Source organism: Spea bombifrons, chromosome 12 (genome assembly GCF_027358695.1).
Source record: "Spea bombifrons isolate aSpeBom1 chromosome 12, aSpeBom1.2.pri, whole genome shotgun sequence".
NCBI classification, from domain to species: Eukaryota; Metazoa; Chordata; class Amphibia; order Anura; family Pelobatidae; genus Spea; species Spea bombifrons.
In genome coordinates, this window is record NC_071098.1 from 8,518,949 (window position 1) to 8,535,636 (window position 16,688).

Below are 16,688 nucleotides of genomic sequence, written 5' to 3' on the forward strand. Positions count from 1 at the left end.
TGAACAACAGGCTGCACTTATGTTGTGATAATGTTGTGAAGCTCTTAATGCGTAGAGCGCGGCTTTATTACGAGTGCTCAAGAAGCACCATGTGAAGAACACAGCAAAAAAAACTGTATACATGATGAAGACTGAAAAGTCGATCAATTTTTTATTTCACAAAAACTGCTTTTTCACTAGTCATTATTATTCTAGCAGCAACCCGGGAATCTGAATTTTTATGCCTTTTAGGATGTGCGCTCCTCTATTATTTTTTTTTATATATTTCAAATGTAATTCTATACCTGATAAAAGTATCGCTACAGCTGAAATTCATCAAGGGCTGACGGTTGCCATCACTAAGCTATACAAAATCCCTATAAACTTACTAACAATGTCTGTATCAACCCGATGTCATTCTTCTTACAGAATGGTTGCCATAGCGTACGACTGTTAATAATTTGGTTTCTCTCTGTATTCTGACAGCAGGTTTTATTACAAATAACTAAGTATTCCCATAAATCAGAACTAACTGAGCTTGCAAACAATATCAATGGCCAGTGACCGAAAAAATTTAACGGCGTCGTAACGGCCTGCGCACCCCATGCCAAAAACGCAAAAATCCCTCCATACTCATACACAGAAACCCACGTATGGAAAATCACTCCCATGAAAATGTAATACTTTCTTCTTCTAAGTGCCTTAACTTAATTACTTAACGAACTATCGGTGGTCCACAAAGTCCCATAAAAAGTCTAGGTATAGCCCTGCGCTAAGCAATGCCCGGAATTAAAATTGTTCTTTGGCCATTGGAGAGGTTGGGATGTCTCGGCCATAAGTCAGCACTGAGGCTTTGAGTGACGTCTCACTGGCAATTCAGAAAATAAAATATGTACTGAATGGGCACAAATGGGCTCAGATTCTGTAACGAGCCAGAGAAGGGGCCGACACCGGCAGAAGAACAGGGAGACCAGCGATGACGGCTTATGATAGTTACGGAAGGTGTTTTAAAAAGACTTCTTCTTTTCCACTATTTTTAAACATAATTTACATTATTTAAGATATTTCATTAATATTAAGAAAATAAACGCATCATTAAGTATTCATTAAGTTCAAATACTCCTGATAGCCGGTTTATGGATGAAAACACTGAGTCACTCGTCCTCCATTGTTTCTGGAATGAGTCACTATGTTCTAGTGAACATTAAGCAAACTAATTATTGTTTTTCCCAATCAGCAGATTGCTACACAATGCACACAGTTTACAACGGCCAAGAGGTTATCATTCATACCCACACACAGCCCAGCACAGTATATACACGTGTGGCCCTCGCGCGATCACCTGATGCCACCTCCTCTTGCTGGGACCGGGTTACTGTCCAAGATGCCACTAGTGGAGACTAAGTCCCACAAATAAATACTTCTAGCTATACCTTATTATCCCTTAATATACTTTATTAATGAACTGACCTCCTCCCCGAGACTCTACAAATACGGACCCTTTAATAGTCCATCACCAATACTCTATTGTAGCCCCCGGCTAACTACTTGCGTCTAATATTCATCATTTTACTGTTCTGCAGGTACCAAAAATCTGAATGAAAGTAGAAGTCCCATGGAAAAAAATCCTCTTCTCCTTGACCATTAATACCCAGTTTTATATACAGTAATGTAGGTGGTTTTATCTCGTTTTGTTCCAATAAACTCCCTTTTATCTGCAGACCTGGAGGCCGCCATTGTTGTCAGTCTTGTGATATTTTGGATGACTTTCCCAGCTTAAACACCGCACTGAGCTGACGTCTTTAGTCACTAAAGGGAGAGCTGGCAGGGGAGTTTGCAGGAGATTCTACCTCTGTCACTCCGCTATTCATTGTGAAGGGCCAACACCGGCAAGTGTCCCCGGTGAGAACGCACACAAGCCTTCTTTTATTTATTGTTTTATATATTCAGTTCAAAACTCAACAATGGCTAATATATTGGCAGTGGTTCTAATCGACGGAGAACGTCCCATTTTAGTTACACAAAGGTGAGAATGTTCTCTGATTCAATGTACACCCGTCCGTCTTTCACCTGATTACAAGATGGAACATGAATAGTTCAAGCAGGGAATCCAGTTACTGCCTACTGCCAGATTCGGTTCTAAAGGATCACCTTACGCATGATCTGTATTACGCTAAACGATCAGTGCTTCGTTTAGAGGCCGACCCCCCCCCCAGAAGATGTACTGCGCATGCATTCCCCATGCATTATTCCCTAGTATGAATAATCATGACACGAGTCCTCCTTTGATCATTTAAGGTTGATCTAATTTGCCATTAACTGCAAGGGATAAAAACGTCCAGCACGCCACAGCATCAAAAACACACGGACATCAAAATGATTTGTACTGCTGGGACTCGTATTAAACGCTTCCTATGACAGGGAATTAATTTTTATTAATGTAGCAAACCAAAAGATGAAAACCCATCACAAAATATATATATACATTGTTTAATGAGCGTCCTGGGAGCCCGTCCTAAATACGCCCATACTTTCTCCCTTTACTCCAAACTAGAAGCTATGGAGTCAGTAACACGGCAGTAGAATTAATACTACCCAGTCACCGTAGCAACCAACAGAATGTTTCTGCTCACCGGACCATACCATTGGTGGCTGATAAGATCATTTTTATAGGTTTTTATTCGTACTCCTCATTATAAGTCAGAAGACCCGTACTCAACGTGCTGTGCCCACAATGGGGAGAAATAAACAAAGCATACATTGTGATATAGGAAACATTCTAAGATTCCGAAAAGTAAATCCCATAAATAGCTAAAATTGTTAAAACTCAACAACTCATTACCAAGGCAACAGTTTATAAAAAAGCTGCGTGTGGTCAAAATGTAGACAGCTCTGTGATGAGTTAACGTGCGTGGTTAGGAGAGTTGTGGATTCAGCTCCTTGACTTCACTATACATTATGAAGGACCAACTCCAGTGAGCTTCTGCTGCCGGAAGGGCTTGACTGGTCCTCCTTACTCATTAAATTATGCATCACACAGGGCCAGCTCGGCCCTATTTTCTGGAGAAACTTGCCAGTGTTGGCCCTTCATAATGAATAGTGAAGTAAAGGAGTAAGCATTCCTTTAGCCAGGGGTCTCCAACCTGCTGGCCTCAAGCTGCTGCAGGACTACATCTCCCATAATGCTCTTTCAGCTAAGGGGCTGGCTGAGGAGTATGGGAGATGTAGTCCTGCAGCACCGGGAGGGCCGCAGGTTGGACACCCCTGCTTTTAGTGAATATGTTGTAGTATTAAAGTAGGGTGCTTCCCACCTCTTGCCGTTTTGGAAACGGATCGCAGCTGATACAATGTAATGATTAGATCCTGGATCATTACTGCAACAGTATCCTTCTGCCTTAAAACTTCAAAAACACCAAACTCCGCTACTAAAGGTAAAAATACATCTGAGATGCAGACATTTAGCATTTAAAATATGTCAGTAATTGACATAGATTGTATGGAGAGCTGGGATCTGGGAGAACTCCTGCTGGAGGATTGAATGTCATCTCTGCAATGCAGTAAACCGGCACTCAGCACCGAGGAGGGGTTTCCTGGTCAAGGGGAAGATATGGCTGTTTATAGCACTGGAGACAGGGCTTTTATTGTAGTTTTATTGTAGTCTGTAAATATATTTAATAGCTGCTCATGGTACAGGGTGTACCTGTCATTTGCTGCCAATGAGGGTAGAGTGGGTGGAATTTTGGGGCAATATTATGTTTTATTCCACTATAAAATTAGGTATCTGCAAATTTCACAGGTCCTGCAGATATATCTGATCCCTAAGGTTTGAGCTGTCAGTCGAGCTACAAGGGCAACTCAAGTCAAATTAAAACCACTCATGCAGCAACTCTGTTGACAAAAAGTCCTGTTGGTGTCAAGTTGGACATCAAATGTCTCCCTTTGAATTATCAAGTTTGGCATTCTTATAGAATGTAACAACATTCTGTTTAACTTCTAGGTCAGGGACTCTAGACAAGTTACATTGCTATGCTTTTCATATAAACAGTGCCCAGGAATCACGAATGTCCAATGAAAAATGGGACTGTTGGTATGTATGCCTATTACCAAAGTATGGAAATGCACTGCTCTAACTCTGATAACCCTCATCCAACTTTAAATACAACCAGAATTACACGGTTAGGATCAAGTACCCAATAAAACCTTTTAGCCAAGGTTTGGAAATGCCTGGCTGTTATTTGGTTTTCCCTGCATCTGTGGCACCTATATACCAAACAGCTGACAATTACATTGACTAACGGCTACACGTTGTTACTTAACACAAGCGAGAAGCATAGCGAGTGATGTGTGATATATTCGGTAGGGGTGGGTTAGAAAAGCCGCTCTCTTCCTGCCTGAATGACGTCATCGGGAAAAGGCCTTCCGCCAGCTGCTTCTGGACACAAAAGATGCTGAAATAAACGAGCATATTCCTAATCCTCTTTGGCATCACTGAGCCAAACCATGTAGGCTGAATATGGTGGCGAGTGATGGGGGTACGGTTACTGTTTGCACAATTGTTTATTAGAATCAACATTCATTCTTCTCCTGGCAAAGAAATTGTAGCTCAGTTCTACGGTACAAAAGTTACGCAACAAATCAACCATCCTTTTTTGGGGAGCCATCGTTTGTCAAGTCGGCCAAGACTTCTGTCGCCAGGGATCTACATGAGTGGATACTCACGGCCACACAACGCGGAGATAACCCCTTGTTTAAAGGGACACAATGCATGTGTGCAAAGTTCTCCCACTGATTTCAATGGAGGTCCTTTCCTGCCACTGATTGGCTGCTTTAAGCAACCCCAAAAATGCATATTTGTGGAAGAATGACTATTAAAATACTAAGTACTTTGATATGCATTCTTCTATAGTTGGGGTGTCAGGGACATTAAACTGTCCCTTTAATAATGATCTTGCCCCTTTAATATTATCCCATCTAGGCTGTTTCCATAAGGATTCCTTTTGTAATAAATAATAGTATTATAAAACCCATTAAGTTCTGCATAACCGAATACTAACAATAAATCCACGTAATAATGCAAAATAATTATTATTACATTTTATATGCACAGATCCTGCGCTTACACTTTCCTTACAACGTGATTAATGAAAAAAATACATTTAAAAAACATTTATCACCGGATATATTATTTTAACTTCATTTCTTTTTAATGTCTTTTTAATTGCCCACCAAAAATAATTTTTACAAATGAAATTGTATTATTTTTAAATTCATGAAGAATATATACTGTATGAGTTCAGAGACGGGATTACTATTGGAGGAAGGAATTAATTGCGTGTTGAATTATTACTGCATGGTACAGGGCAGGCTCATTATGTAAATATTCAAATTAAGATTTTCTTCCACAGTTCAGGGATTTTTAAACTGGTTAGACTGGTCTCCGGAGAACATGATATGGGGGGAATTATATAATTCATGACAGCAGCAGCTGTAAATATTTTCATTATTCCTGTCGCTCTCTCTCTTTTTTATTTAAAGAACTCACATTTTTGTAATGGGTGTATTAATCGTGGTGTATAATAGAATTGGACACCAGATAAGAACCATCGAGCACACCTAGTTTGTCCTTTTTTCTGAACTTAAAGTCTCAGACCTTGTTCCATGCATGTTTAAATCCAATCACTGTATTAACCACTTCCGCTGGGAGGCTGTTCCACTTATTTACAATCCTCTTGGTAAAGTAAACATGACCTTTTAGTTGTGTGGATATGAATGTACAATACCTTGATAAAGGGAGGGCTACACAAATATTTTGCATGCCACCTGTGTTTTCAGTAGCCTGTAAGTTATGCTTCTGTAGAGATCAATAAATTCTAGCCCGTAATTTTGGGTAAATGGCCAAATATTTTAGGAGCCATGGCAAGGTCTGCAAACAGGGGTATAGATCTAGCTCCATGTTTCTTATTCTTAGCTATAAATGAAGATTTCCCTCTTTTCAACTGCAAATCCTAAAACATGCCTTGTTTACTATACTGACTAAGAAGGTTTATTCACTAAAAATTGTCCCAATATAGGACAAGAAGCGCCAACCATGGCAAGACTCTTTCATAAAACGGCTAATCTAGGCCTGCATAATGCATAGTTCAATCAGTAAGAAGTTAAAACAATGATATTGATATTATAATATTAATATACTATATATAATACAAGGCCAACCAAGCCCATCTGACAAAAAGCCAGGTTTTAATTGAAATTCACCCAAATTTTAAGGGTATGCACTATTTAGCCAATATGGTAATTGTATATTCTGAAATATAATATTTTTCTTTACAAATATATATATGAAATAATACTGTTTGTTTTCACAAAGCCATAATAGTAATTTTCTCTATTTTTATATATATAAAAAACAGCTGAAAGTAAGGGATCTTTCTCACTATAAGGCTTCAGCAAACACAAAGTGATCTGTATCTCTGTAGGAATCCGCTGGGATTGATGTATGGGGGTATGGGGCACTCAGGTGGAAGGATTTTATTGAATGTTATCTATTTGTAAAGAAGCTTCTCTTTTCCTCTATTGTTTGCTTTCTGTATATTCGCAGTGATCCTGGCGGCGGTTGAGTTCATGCGGTTTTCCCTGTCCGTCGGGGAGGGAAGTACTTTTGTGAAACAGAAGAGAAAGAAGTGCTTTTAAACTCATCAGAGGTTCATCAAGACTCATTAAAAGCCTCCCCAACCATTGTTCCGTAACATAGACATGTGCCATTGTATTGAATATTCAGGATATTTTAACAAGCAATGCAGAATGTAGATTTCAGGGGAAAATTATACATTTTAATTATATTTTTATACAAACAACAGTAACAAAAAAAGGTTATATCTATTTAATATTATCTTGGGTATTTTCAGCTGAATTGTTCTCCTTTATAACAGACTGGAGGTGGCCAATAGTTTATTCTCATCGGTGCATTTTCTGGACAGTATTTGGAAGCTAACTATCTTCTGATTACCTGAAATTAACAAGAAGCTGGTAATAATAGCTGATTTTATATCTTCGGTGATAATAAATTAGTACATTAACAATCATATGAGAGCATTAAGGGAGAATCGTTATTTTATCACTTAGCAGGGATGGGTTTGAATAGTGTATATTATTTGTCTGCAATGAATATTAGATTCCCCATCATCCTGCATTTGATGGCATCACAAGCCTGATTGGTGGGGCAGATAGCGACCTCTGTCTGAGCTTTGTGTAGAGTGTGATGTATGTCAATTATGCACTTTTTTCACTATTATAACATTATAGCCTTATTTTTATGTTATTTATATATATATATATATATATATATATATATATATATATATGAGCTGATTTTGCATAGACTCCAAAGCAATTTACAGCATACAAATCGGTGCATGTATTCTTTAGTTATTGGAGTCTTGCTCTTCCTTTTCCTCCTCCCACGGCTTCTTCCACTGGAAGCAGGAAGCATACCTAAGTATGCATCGATTTGTCTTCAGTTAAATGCACCAGAGCCAAGCACACCGGGCAGCAACCCATACTCGCCGGCTGGATATACCGGGGCCCAGAAGCTATGGGAGAATAAACCCATAATGTGCAGCCTCGTACATAGAGCCGCTGGACAAACTTATGCCATCAGTCAGCCACTAGCCTTAAAATGCCACGGCCACCCGGTCACCGCCATGTCCAGCCCTGACAGGAGTCCATGCAGAATGAACTTCAATACGAACTGAATAAAATAGTAATTTTAAATGAATAAATATAAAACTCAATGTATATATGTACGCAGATTATTTTTTTAGTTTTGATGTTTGCCTTCTAGCTAGATACCTCTGACCTGTAGCTTCTCCCACTGGTCAATGATTAGAAAGAAACTCGGATCCACGATAAACCTGCAGTTTATACCCTAGTGTTCTTTTATTTAGTGCAATATACTAAGATAAGATGTTGATAAGATAAAGAAACAGCACATACACAACAAGGGAGATAAAAAACCTCTACTACACTCAAGCATCTTGTAAAAGAAAACAACAGTGCATGAATGGCATGCTTTTACTTTACTGAGAGGGTAGTAGGTAGATGGAACATGCTCCCATAGGAAGTGGTAAAAGCTAATACAGGGAGGGAATTTAAACATGCATGGGCATAAAGGTGTCCTTAATCTAAGAAGAGACCAACTACTGATTACATTTTGAATCTGTCAGGAAAAATGGGCAGACTGGAGGGGCCAAACGCTTCTTAACTGCTGTCAAATTTTCTGTTCCTATGCAAACATTTAAAATGATACAAAAGTAACATTTTTAGAAACACGGTATATGAGAGCGCCTTTAACAGTAGAAATAATCTTCTTGTTCTAACAGGATGTAGCAGATTACAGATTACATTTTAACCTTTTCCACATTAGAAAAGGCATTGTATGACTATATATCCGATATCTTTTATGATAACATCCTGATTACCTGAAATGATCGGTTACAAGGTTTAAAGGACATTCTTCCCCTTTTAGTGTCTAACATGATTCTAGGATCTTGCTTTGGTTAAGAGATTTAACGTTGGGACCCGCAGCACATCATTTATCGGAAGCAGCTGAGAAGCCTTCTTGAAAAAGTCTCTATAACAGCCAGTGAAATGGCCCAATCAGCAGGATTCTCGCTTCCTGACCGTACCAAATCATTGAATTTAGAATAAGCAGTACGTTAATTTGGTTAAAATTAACAAAAAGCTGACTTTATATCGGTTCCAGCACACGTTGCCACAATGTAACAGGGACACATTTCTGTATCTCCGGCAAGGATGGTGGGAATATTTTTTTTTTTTTTTGGAATTATAAACCTTCCAGGGGCTATTTTATTTCTATACAACATAGTTTTTGAGATACTTGGCTTCCTTTTAATCCATCCCTGAAGGCGCAGCAAGCCAGGCTAATTAGTTTCTGTGCTGATTGAGCCTCGTGTTATCATGCGATTTATGCACATAAATCGCCACCGTAGGGATAATACTTCAATTCTTAATCAAGAAGCTACGAGTAACATAAAAAAAAAACGCAAAAACTTTCTTCCGAAAAAAAAAATTAATAGCGAAATATATAGATAGCTTTTAGCAATTTAAGGAAGGAAAAAAAGGCACAGCTTGTTTGGCAGCCACAAGTTAAACATTGGCCCAAGGTTTTTAATAATCAAATATATTATGGAAATTGATGTGTGCGCTCTGCGGATGTATAACAAGGGACTGAATCACGCGTCCCTTACAGCGGCCGGGCGCTCATACTTCACCAGCTGTTATGGCTCCATTATGGAGCAATCTGTATCACACCTCCAGGACTTTCGGTGTAATGGCACCATATTGAGGATCTCCTACCCAGCAGACCTCAACATTTCCAATAATTGTACCCTCTACAAAGGTAATAATGCATTGGAGGCTTAGATACGGCGAAGGTTGTAGGCAAGTGGAGCCACCTTCCAGTAGAAGAGGTCAACAAAGCATGAGAATTTAAACACGCGTGGGATAGGCATATGACTTCTGAATCTAAGGGGAAGACAAGGACTGATTAAGGTTTTATTTTTTTACCTAAGGCAGACCAGGTGGGCCACATGGTTCTTATCTGCCATCAAATTCTGTTTCATTGGCTTTGGAGACGTACAGAATACAATTTATATTCCTAACTTCTGTAATATACTACGAGCAGACACAACGACATGACAGCTACAAAGTAACTGAGGTCGAGAAGAGTGTAAAGTTCTGTAAGAGTGTAAACTTTTGATGCCACTTAAAAGTCTGAAGGATGTGAATTCCGTATATTTAGCATCCTTACCATAAATAAACAATACTTTGTCTCAATGAATGTCATTGTGTTCCCTCTTAATATACCTGATTGGGCACATTCCGTAGATTTATAGAGCAAGGTTGACGACTAAGAATTTCATTCCACGGCACCTTCGTGTTTGCCTATTTCTTTCTGTGCAAATTAGCCCCAGCTCTTATTCAAAGCTCCGCTCTTCATATTGATGCAATAATCGGAAGGGGTCTTGTTGGGTTAAATACAAATTATAAACAGGGGAATTAACACTTTGGGAATATTATTGTATTGCAATCATATTATCGTTGTAGCAATCAGCCAAACACAGGCTCAAAGCACCGGGTCCTTAAGGTGTATAAAAGGGAAGAAATAAAGTTGTAATGGAGGGGGAAAGATGGTACACTGTGATGGAGAGGTGCTGAGATGGGGTCCTAGAGGTTGCAACGTGTGGGCAGCCACAATAAGATATTTACCCATGTTGTTGTTTATACATGTTAATAAGAACCGAGAGAGTGGTAGATAAGTGGAGCAGCCTCCCTGCAGAAATGGAGGAAGCTAATACAGTGGGGGAATTTAAAAGGCACATGGTTATCCTGAATCTACAATGAGACCAGGGACTTATTGAGGGTTTGAGTCTTTACATCAAGAAAAACAGGTGGACTAAATATAGCGCTGCTCGTGAATAATAATAATAATAATATGGCTGATATGCACACTGTATGCAGTATATTTACATAGCAATCTTAACCCTCGGAGCACTACAGAAATAAGGAGAGCATCCTTCGCCCCCACTTACACCAGTAAAAGAACACTGGGGTTTTCTGTTATTGGAACTGGCAATGTTGTATGTTTAAAAGCCATTCTTCTCGAGTAAACTTCAAGGATGCAGGAACTGACTGCTGACATCTGTTAACGGTACATATTCCCACGTCCCCCGAGATCTGTTTGTACTAAAAGGAAATTGCTTCAAAATTCATTTTGCAAATGTCCTTTTATTGCTATGCGTCTGCCCTTGTCAGCGGCTGATTGAATAGCTAGTTATTGGTGAAAGGAGGATACAAAGCATTGTATGTTGCGGCTATTATCGACTCTGTATTTAAAACGCATCACAAGACTTAAACTTTCTTCCTGATTAGCTGTCCTGGTAAATCAATGATTAAAGTGTCATGCAAACATGACTTAAGTGTACTTTTGAGTGATCTATGCATTGCACCAACTAAATCACTTACAAATGCATAGATCAAGCTCAATTCTCATCCAATATGTTTCTATGGACTGGGCCACCCATGAACTTGGATCGCACTACTGGCATTTCGACATTGCAATCATATTGATGGCTGCCAACCAAAGGAAGCTTCGTTGATCCATACATAACCTGGCAATTTGGCAAGTGCATAGATCAAGGGTTATTTTTGTAAATCAAACAACAGGAATGTCATCTGTGTGCGTGACACGTCCACTTTATGAGTGATATTTAGTTAGCACCATACCTAGACCAAATATTGTTCTTTATTCAAAGTAGATCTATTATCTGTGTATGTCAAATCCACTTCAAATATAGACAGTTTCTATCATAGATGCCTGTGGATTATACAACCCTAATTCATTTTGTTCATTCATTCACATTCAACAAAACCACTGTTAGAGTTTTAAAGCCCTGTGGGTATGTTGGCTGGCAACATTAAAGGGTCACAAGTTACAGAATATATTTATAGACAAAAAAAAAAAGTCCTGTGACTACGTCAGTGACGATGGCGGATGCAAGCTAGTCACGTTATCTAATGTGATGATTTTGTTCTTTGATTTTGTTCCCTACGTACCGTATTGTCCTGATTATATAATAATCCCCTATAATCAGGGTTTAGATATTGCCAATGTCTCCCTACTGTCTCCTTTTCCACAGCTCCGCTTCTTCTTCTCTTGCCTCTTCCTGCTCTTCTGTCTTCATCCGCTTCTCCTCGATGTTGGCTGCATTTTCCAGGTATTGCAGACAGATTTGCAGAGAAGCGTTTCTGCCCCTCTCTTTCTCCGCGAATCTGTCTGCAATATTCTGGGTTCTTGGAGTGTTTCCGCAAGAGGGCGCAGTCACGGCACGACGCGCGTAGACACCCTCTCCCCTGTTCCTCCAATCACGGGAGAGGTTGTGTCTGGAGGCTCCGCCCCTTTTGCAGAAGCACTCCAGGAGGTCTGATTCATGGAGCTGATACAGCGGAGAAGTGGACGAAGAAAGGAGACAGAAGACAAAATGAACAAGAAGAGGCAGGAGAAGAAGTGGAGCTGATCGGAAAAAGTGATGAGGACACAGAAGCAGGCGGCACAGAAGATAGGAAAACATTTAGAGAGCATAAGAGAGAGTGTGAGAGAGTGGAAGAGAACGAGCGAGAAAACACTGTTTAACCCTCTACTAATGTGTATTTTTTTTTAAATACATTTTCTGTTACAATAGTACCAGCCTATAGGGGTGCAGCCTATAATTGGGTTAATACGGCCATTTGCCCACGTAAGAAATTCATTCATACAACCCAGGTATTCTTATTCATATAGCGTAGAAAAAAGTAAATTCACAAATCTGTCAAGCCTCTGAAGAAGAGACATTTGACCTCCCCAAAGCTTATCTGATGCCACATCTTACTGTATGAATGGAGGTCACTAAAATATATCACCCAGGTCTTTCAGATACCATTCTGCAAACAGAAAGAGATTTTTGTCTTTCATTGCAGCAGCTGGAGGGCCGCAGGTTGGACACCCCTGTCATAAAGAATGCACCACGCAAGACAGCAATGATTTTAATACAGTCTTGCAGTGGATATTATATATATATATATTTGGGATAGCCATGTTAACCCAGTAGCGTAAGTTTAAAAAAATACCCTTTTTATTGCACTAACAATCCATTTTAAGGACGAGCTTTAAGTATACATCCCTGCAACTCTATATATGACACCATAGAGCAGTAACCTCTTAACTGGAGTAACGTAAGTGCTGTATGAATTCCCAATAGTCCATTACAGATGCTGGCAGCCTTTACCCTCGGGAATATTAAAGAATCCTTTGCAAATGCTCGCTGCTGCTATCAACTCGAGTACTTTGCGTACGCTCGCCATTTGTATACAGACTACGGCCATACATAACACTGCGACGGGGCCTTCATCACATCTCTAAAAGCTGGGTGGACTAAGACATTCGGTGAGAATCCGGCGGCTCGGCCACAGGCTCTGGATTGAAAAAACAATAAAATGTTACCTGTGCAGCTACGGGGTTAAAACCTCTTGTATACACCTTTTACTGCTTACTTCTTCCAGTAGACTATCATCAATCCTGTAACACTGTCATATGTTATAGAAGAAAATAGAAACCTACTGAGACACTGAAGTCCTTCAAACAAACTTGCATAAATATTTATTCAATCTTTGTATTATTGTTATTGTTATTATTATTTTTATTATTATGCACTTACAGAGTGGCAACAAATGTATCCTTTATCCATATTCTATATACTTACAGTCTAGAATACAGCATATTGTCATCTCTCCCATAACAGGTTTCAGGGTGACATATCTGAGGGTCTGGGAGTAATGGCTCCCATATCCACATCTTTATAAAGATCACAATCCTAAATCCTCTAATGTGACCCCTGACCTCCGACCCCTGGCTTAGCTGTCTGTCCCCAGTTCCCTCTGAAGTTTTAGTACATCTCAATGCCGGATTAGACTAAGGATATATTGACTTCTTGTTGATTCTCACTGCGATGATTTGCCGGTCATGTTATTAATGAATAAGATCATCAGTAACCAAAATATCAATAATATTCAAAATGGGAAACATAGTATTATTAGAGTTATACATATAGTATTATTAGAATTATATATTTATATATATAGTATTATTAGAGTCAGGACTGTACCTGGATGCAGCTTTCTATCAAGGCCACTTTCCCAGCCACCTGTCAGGGAATCTCTCCTGCCCCAGATACCGGCCCTCTGCACAGGTGCTGCTCTGCTCCCTTCAAGGCCTCCACCTTACCCTCCATGAGGCCTGCACCTTCACCGTGCCACCTACCAGGCCTGCTCCTTGCCTGTGCCCTGCTAGCCAGTCCCTGTGCCAGTGCCCTGCACCGCCATGTTTACTGTGGCATGAAGCGGGGCCTCTTACCTGCATTCACGTCTACATTAACCCCTTACCCCCGTATCCGGGACATTTCTCTGCCCGCTGCTCGGGCCAATAACACCCTGTACACGGAGCCCGCGCCCAGGGCTGGAGGTGACAGCCGGCCCGCAGCACACCGGGAGGAGGAGGGAGGAAGCCATTAAGGAAACGGGGACGCCGTGGGGACAAACAACCACAAGCCGCAGAAAGCAGGAACGGCACCGGGAATTCACATGACAATGGCTCTGTGTACTGCGCTACGGAATATGCAGACGCTTTAACCCTGAGCAGGCATCAAACACTTACATGCAGAGAGCTGCCACCGGGCCGCATGACACACACTCATTACACACTACACGCTAAGGGGGGGCAGGGGTTACAAGTTAACCTGCAGGGGGCAAAGCTAATGATGAAGCGGGGCAGAGGTGGGGAAACGTCAGGTGTTCCACCCTCCTTATATGACAACAGCCCCCTTCCTCTAATTTACCCCATTTCACTTCCCAATTCCCCGTCTGTAAAGGGGATGTGAATGCAGCTCTCCCCTTAGAAGCGCTCCTTCCCCTCCCACTTAATAATCACCCTTTATAGAAAATGACAGTAAAACCCCTTTGAAGCTGTGACAATGTCAGGATTAAAAGCCCCCATCCCCGGGGTATTAGTGTGAATCAGCTGGCTTTGTATCCTAATATTCACACCGGTAATTCCGCAATATAAATATTTCAAACACCTGTCTATCTACTCCTATCATCCATTCACCCACCTACCCCCTATCATCCACCTACCCCTCTATCCCTATCATCCACCTACCCATCTATCCCTATCATCCACCTACCCATCTATCCCTATCATCCACCTACCCATCTATCCCTATCCCTATCATCCACCAACCCCCCAACCCCTCTATCCCCATCATCCATCTATCTCTATCATCCACCTAGCCATCTATCCCTATCATCCACCTACCCCCTATCCCTATCATCCACATACCAATCTACCCCTCTCATCCACCTAGCCATCTATCCCTATCATCCATCTGCCCCTCTATCCCTATCATCCATCTACCCCTCTATCCCTATCACCCACCTACCCATCTATCTATCTATCTATCTATCTATCTATCTATCTATCTATCTATCTATCTATCTATCTATCTATCTATCTATCTATCTATCCCTATCATCCATCCATTAACCAACCTATCCCTATCATCCATCCACCTATACATCTATCTACCTATGAATGCATTATATATATACACACACACACACATCTACATGAGTATACACTGATATATGTACAATGTTAACACAGCCATGGCTCTTACACATATGTTCTATATAAGACAAGTGATCAGGGTTCTAATCCTAGAACGCTTTGCAGAAGCCGATCTATGAATCAGTAGCGATCCCAGGCAGGGACCCCCCCTGTGAAGCAGCGCAGGCAGATGTCAGTTTGCAGCAGGCGTGGGGCTACAGACACACGGGCTCACGGTCGCCAGCACCAGGTGCTTACCCAAAATCCTGGTCCATGGATTTAAAGAAGAATTTGTAGTTGTGGACAGGTCTGTTGCTGAGGACATTTTTGAAATCGGCTAAGGTCACTTTTTCGGGAGGAACAGGCAGTTTCACCAGATATGGGGTTTCTTCTTCATCTATATGGTAGATGATTTTAGTCTCAGCCATGAGCAGGGTGATTTCAGGAGGGGGGGTACACCCCCCCAAAATGACAAGGCTCTCCCTTTGGAAAAGATCTGGCAGGTTCAGGCGTAGAATTCTTGCAAAATCATGGAGAGACGCGAAAGCCAAGTCCCTGATGTGTTCTCTTGTCAGTCACTCAATAGCCTTTCACAATACAATGTTCCAGGGCTTCTCAAAACAGGAAGGGATAAGCACAATCCTGATCTAGAAATGTACTGGCAAATGGCTGAGTGCTGGACATTCTGCTCCCTGCACTGCCCCCTAGCCGGTGACTGGTGTAACAGCACCCTCTTCTTCCAGACTGCCTTTCCAGACACAGCAGTGCCATTTACTCAGCCCCAAAATACCTTTAGGCAGCATTTTATTGCAACATTTTCTATTGTATGATTTTAGAAGAATTCTAATATAGTTTAAAATAAAGGTGGGATGGTTAAAAGTGAATGAGCTTTAATAATCAGCAAATCCACTACAGCATGGCTCACATTTGACTGTATAGGCTGCTGAATGCAGAAGACATTGTACATCTGTGCTGTCCACTCGGGGGTCAGTATGTGCAATAATATGTACGGTATCTATACAGCCCCATCCTGTCTGCGAGAGGAATCTGCACATTGTTCTAATTCCTTGATTAGCGAGTCAATTCGGTTTATCACTTTGCTTGTAATATCTTCTAAACATCTACGATTCACAAAATCTACATGTTTCATGAGATCGCAAAGGTAGTATGTATGTATGGCATCTAATAATTCTGTCCTCTGCCAAGTGATGCCACTCACCTTTAAGCCAGAGCTTATCATTGTGAGACCTGGACTTAGAATCAGTGGTGGTTTAAAAATGAAAAAGGCAAAACAGTAACACACTCTTACTCACGCTCTCGCACTCACTCTTACTAACGCTCTGTCTAAATCTGTCTTCCTACCTTCGTTGACTGCTTTTGTGTCCCTGTCTCCTTTTCCGCAGCTCCACTTCTTCACTTTACGAAGCTGACCGTCCTGCCGGCGAAACGCACATCAGGCATCATTAAGTGTTAGCTGTACCTCCTCACCCTCATA

At 40.8% G+C, this 16,688-nt stretch overlaps 1 protein-coding gene across 3 annotated transcripts in view; it reads right to left on the reverse strand.

The window, feature by feature from the left end:
• Positions 1-15,853, reverse strand: part of DVL1 (dishevelled segment polarity protein 1) — a 46,335-nt gene extending 30,482 nt beyond the window's left edge. For all 3 annotated transcript variants that reach the window (XM_053452561.1, XM_053452560.1, XM_053452563.1), the window contains exon 1: positions 15,452-15,853. In XM_053452561.1, coding sequence (XP_053308536.1) covers positions 15,452-15,621 — 170 coding nt within the window. In that variant the 5' untranslated portion in view covers positions 15,622-15,853. The remainder of the gene's footprint in view (positions 1-15,451) is intronic.
• Positions 15,854-16,688: the final 835 nt, after the last annotated feature.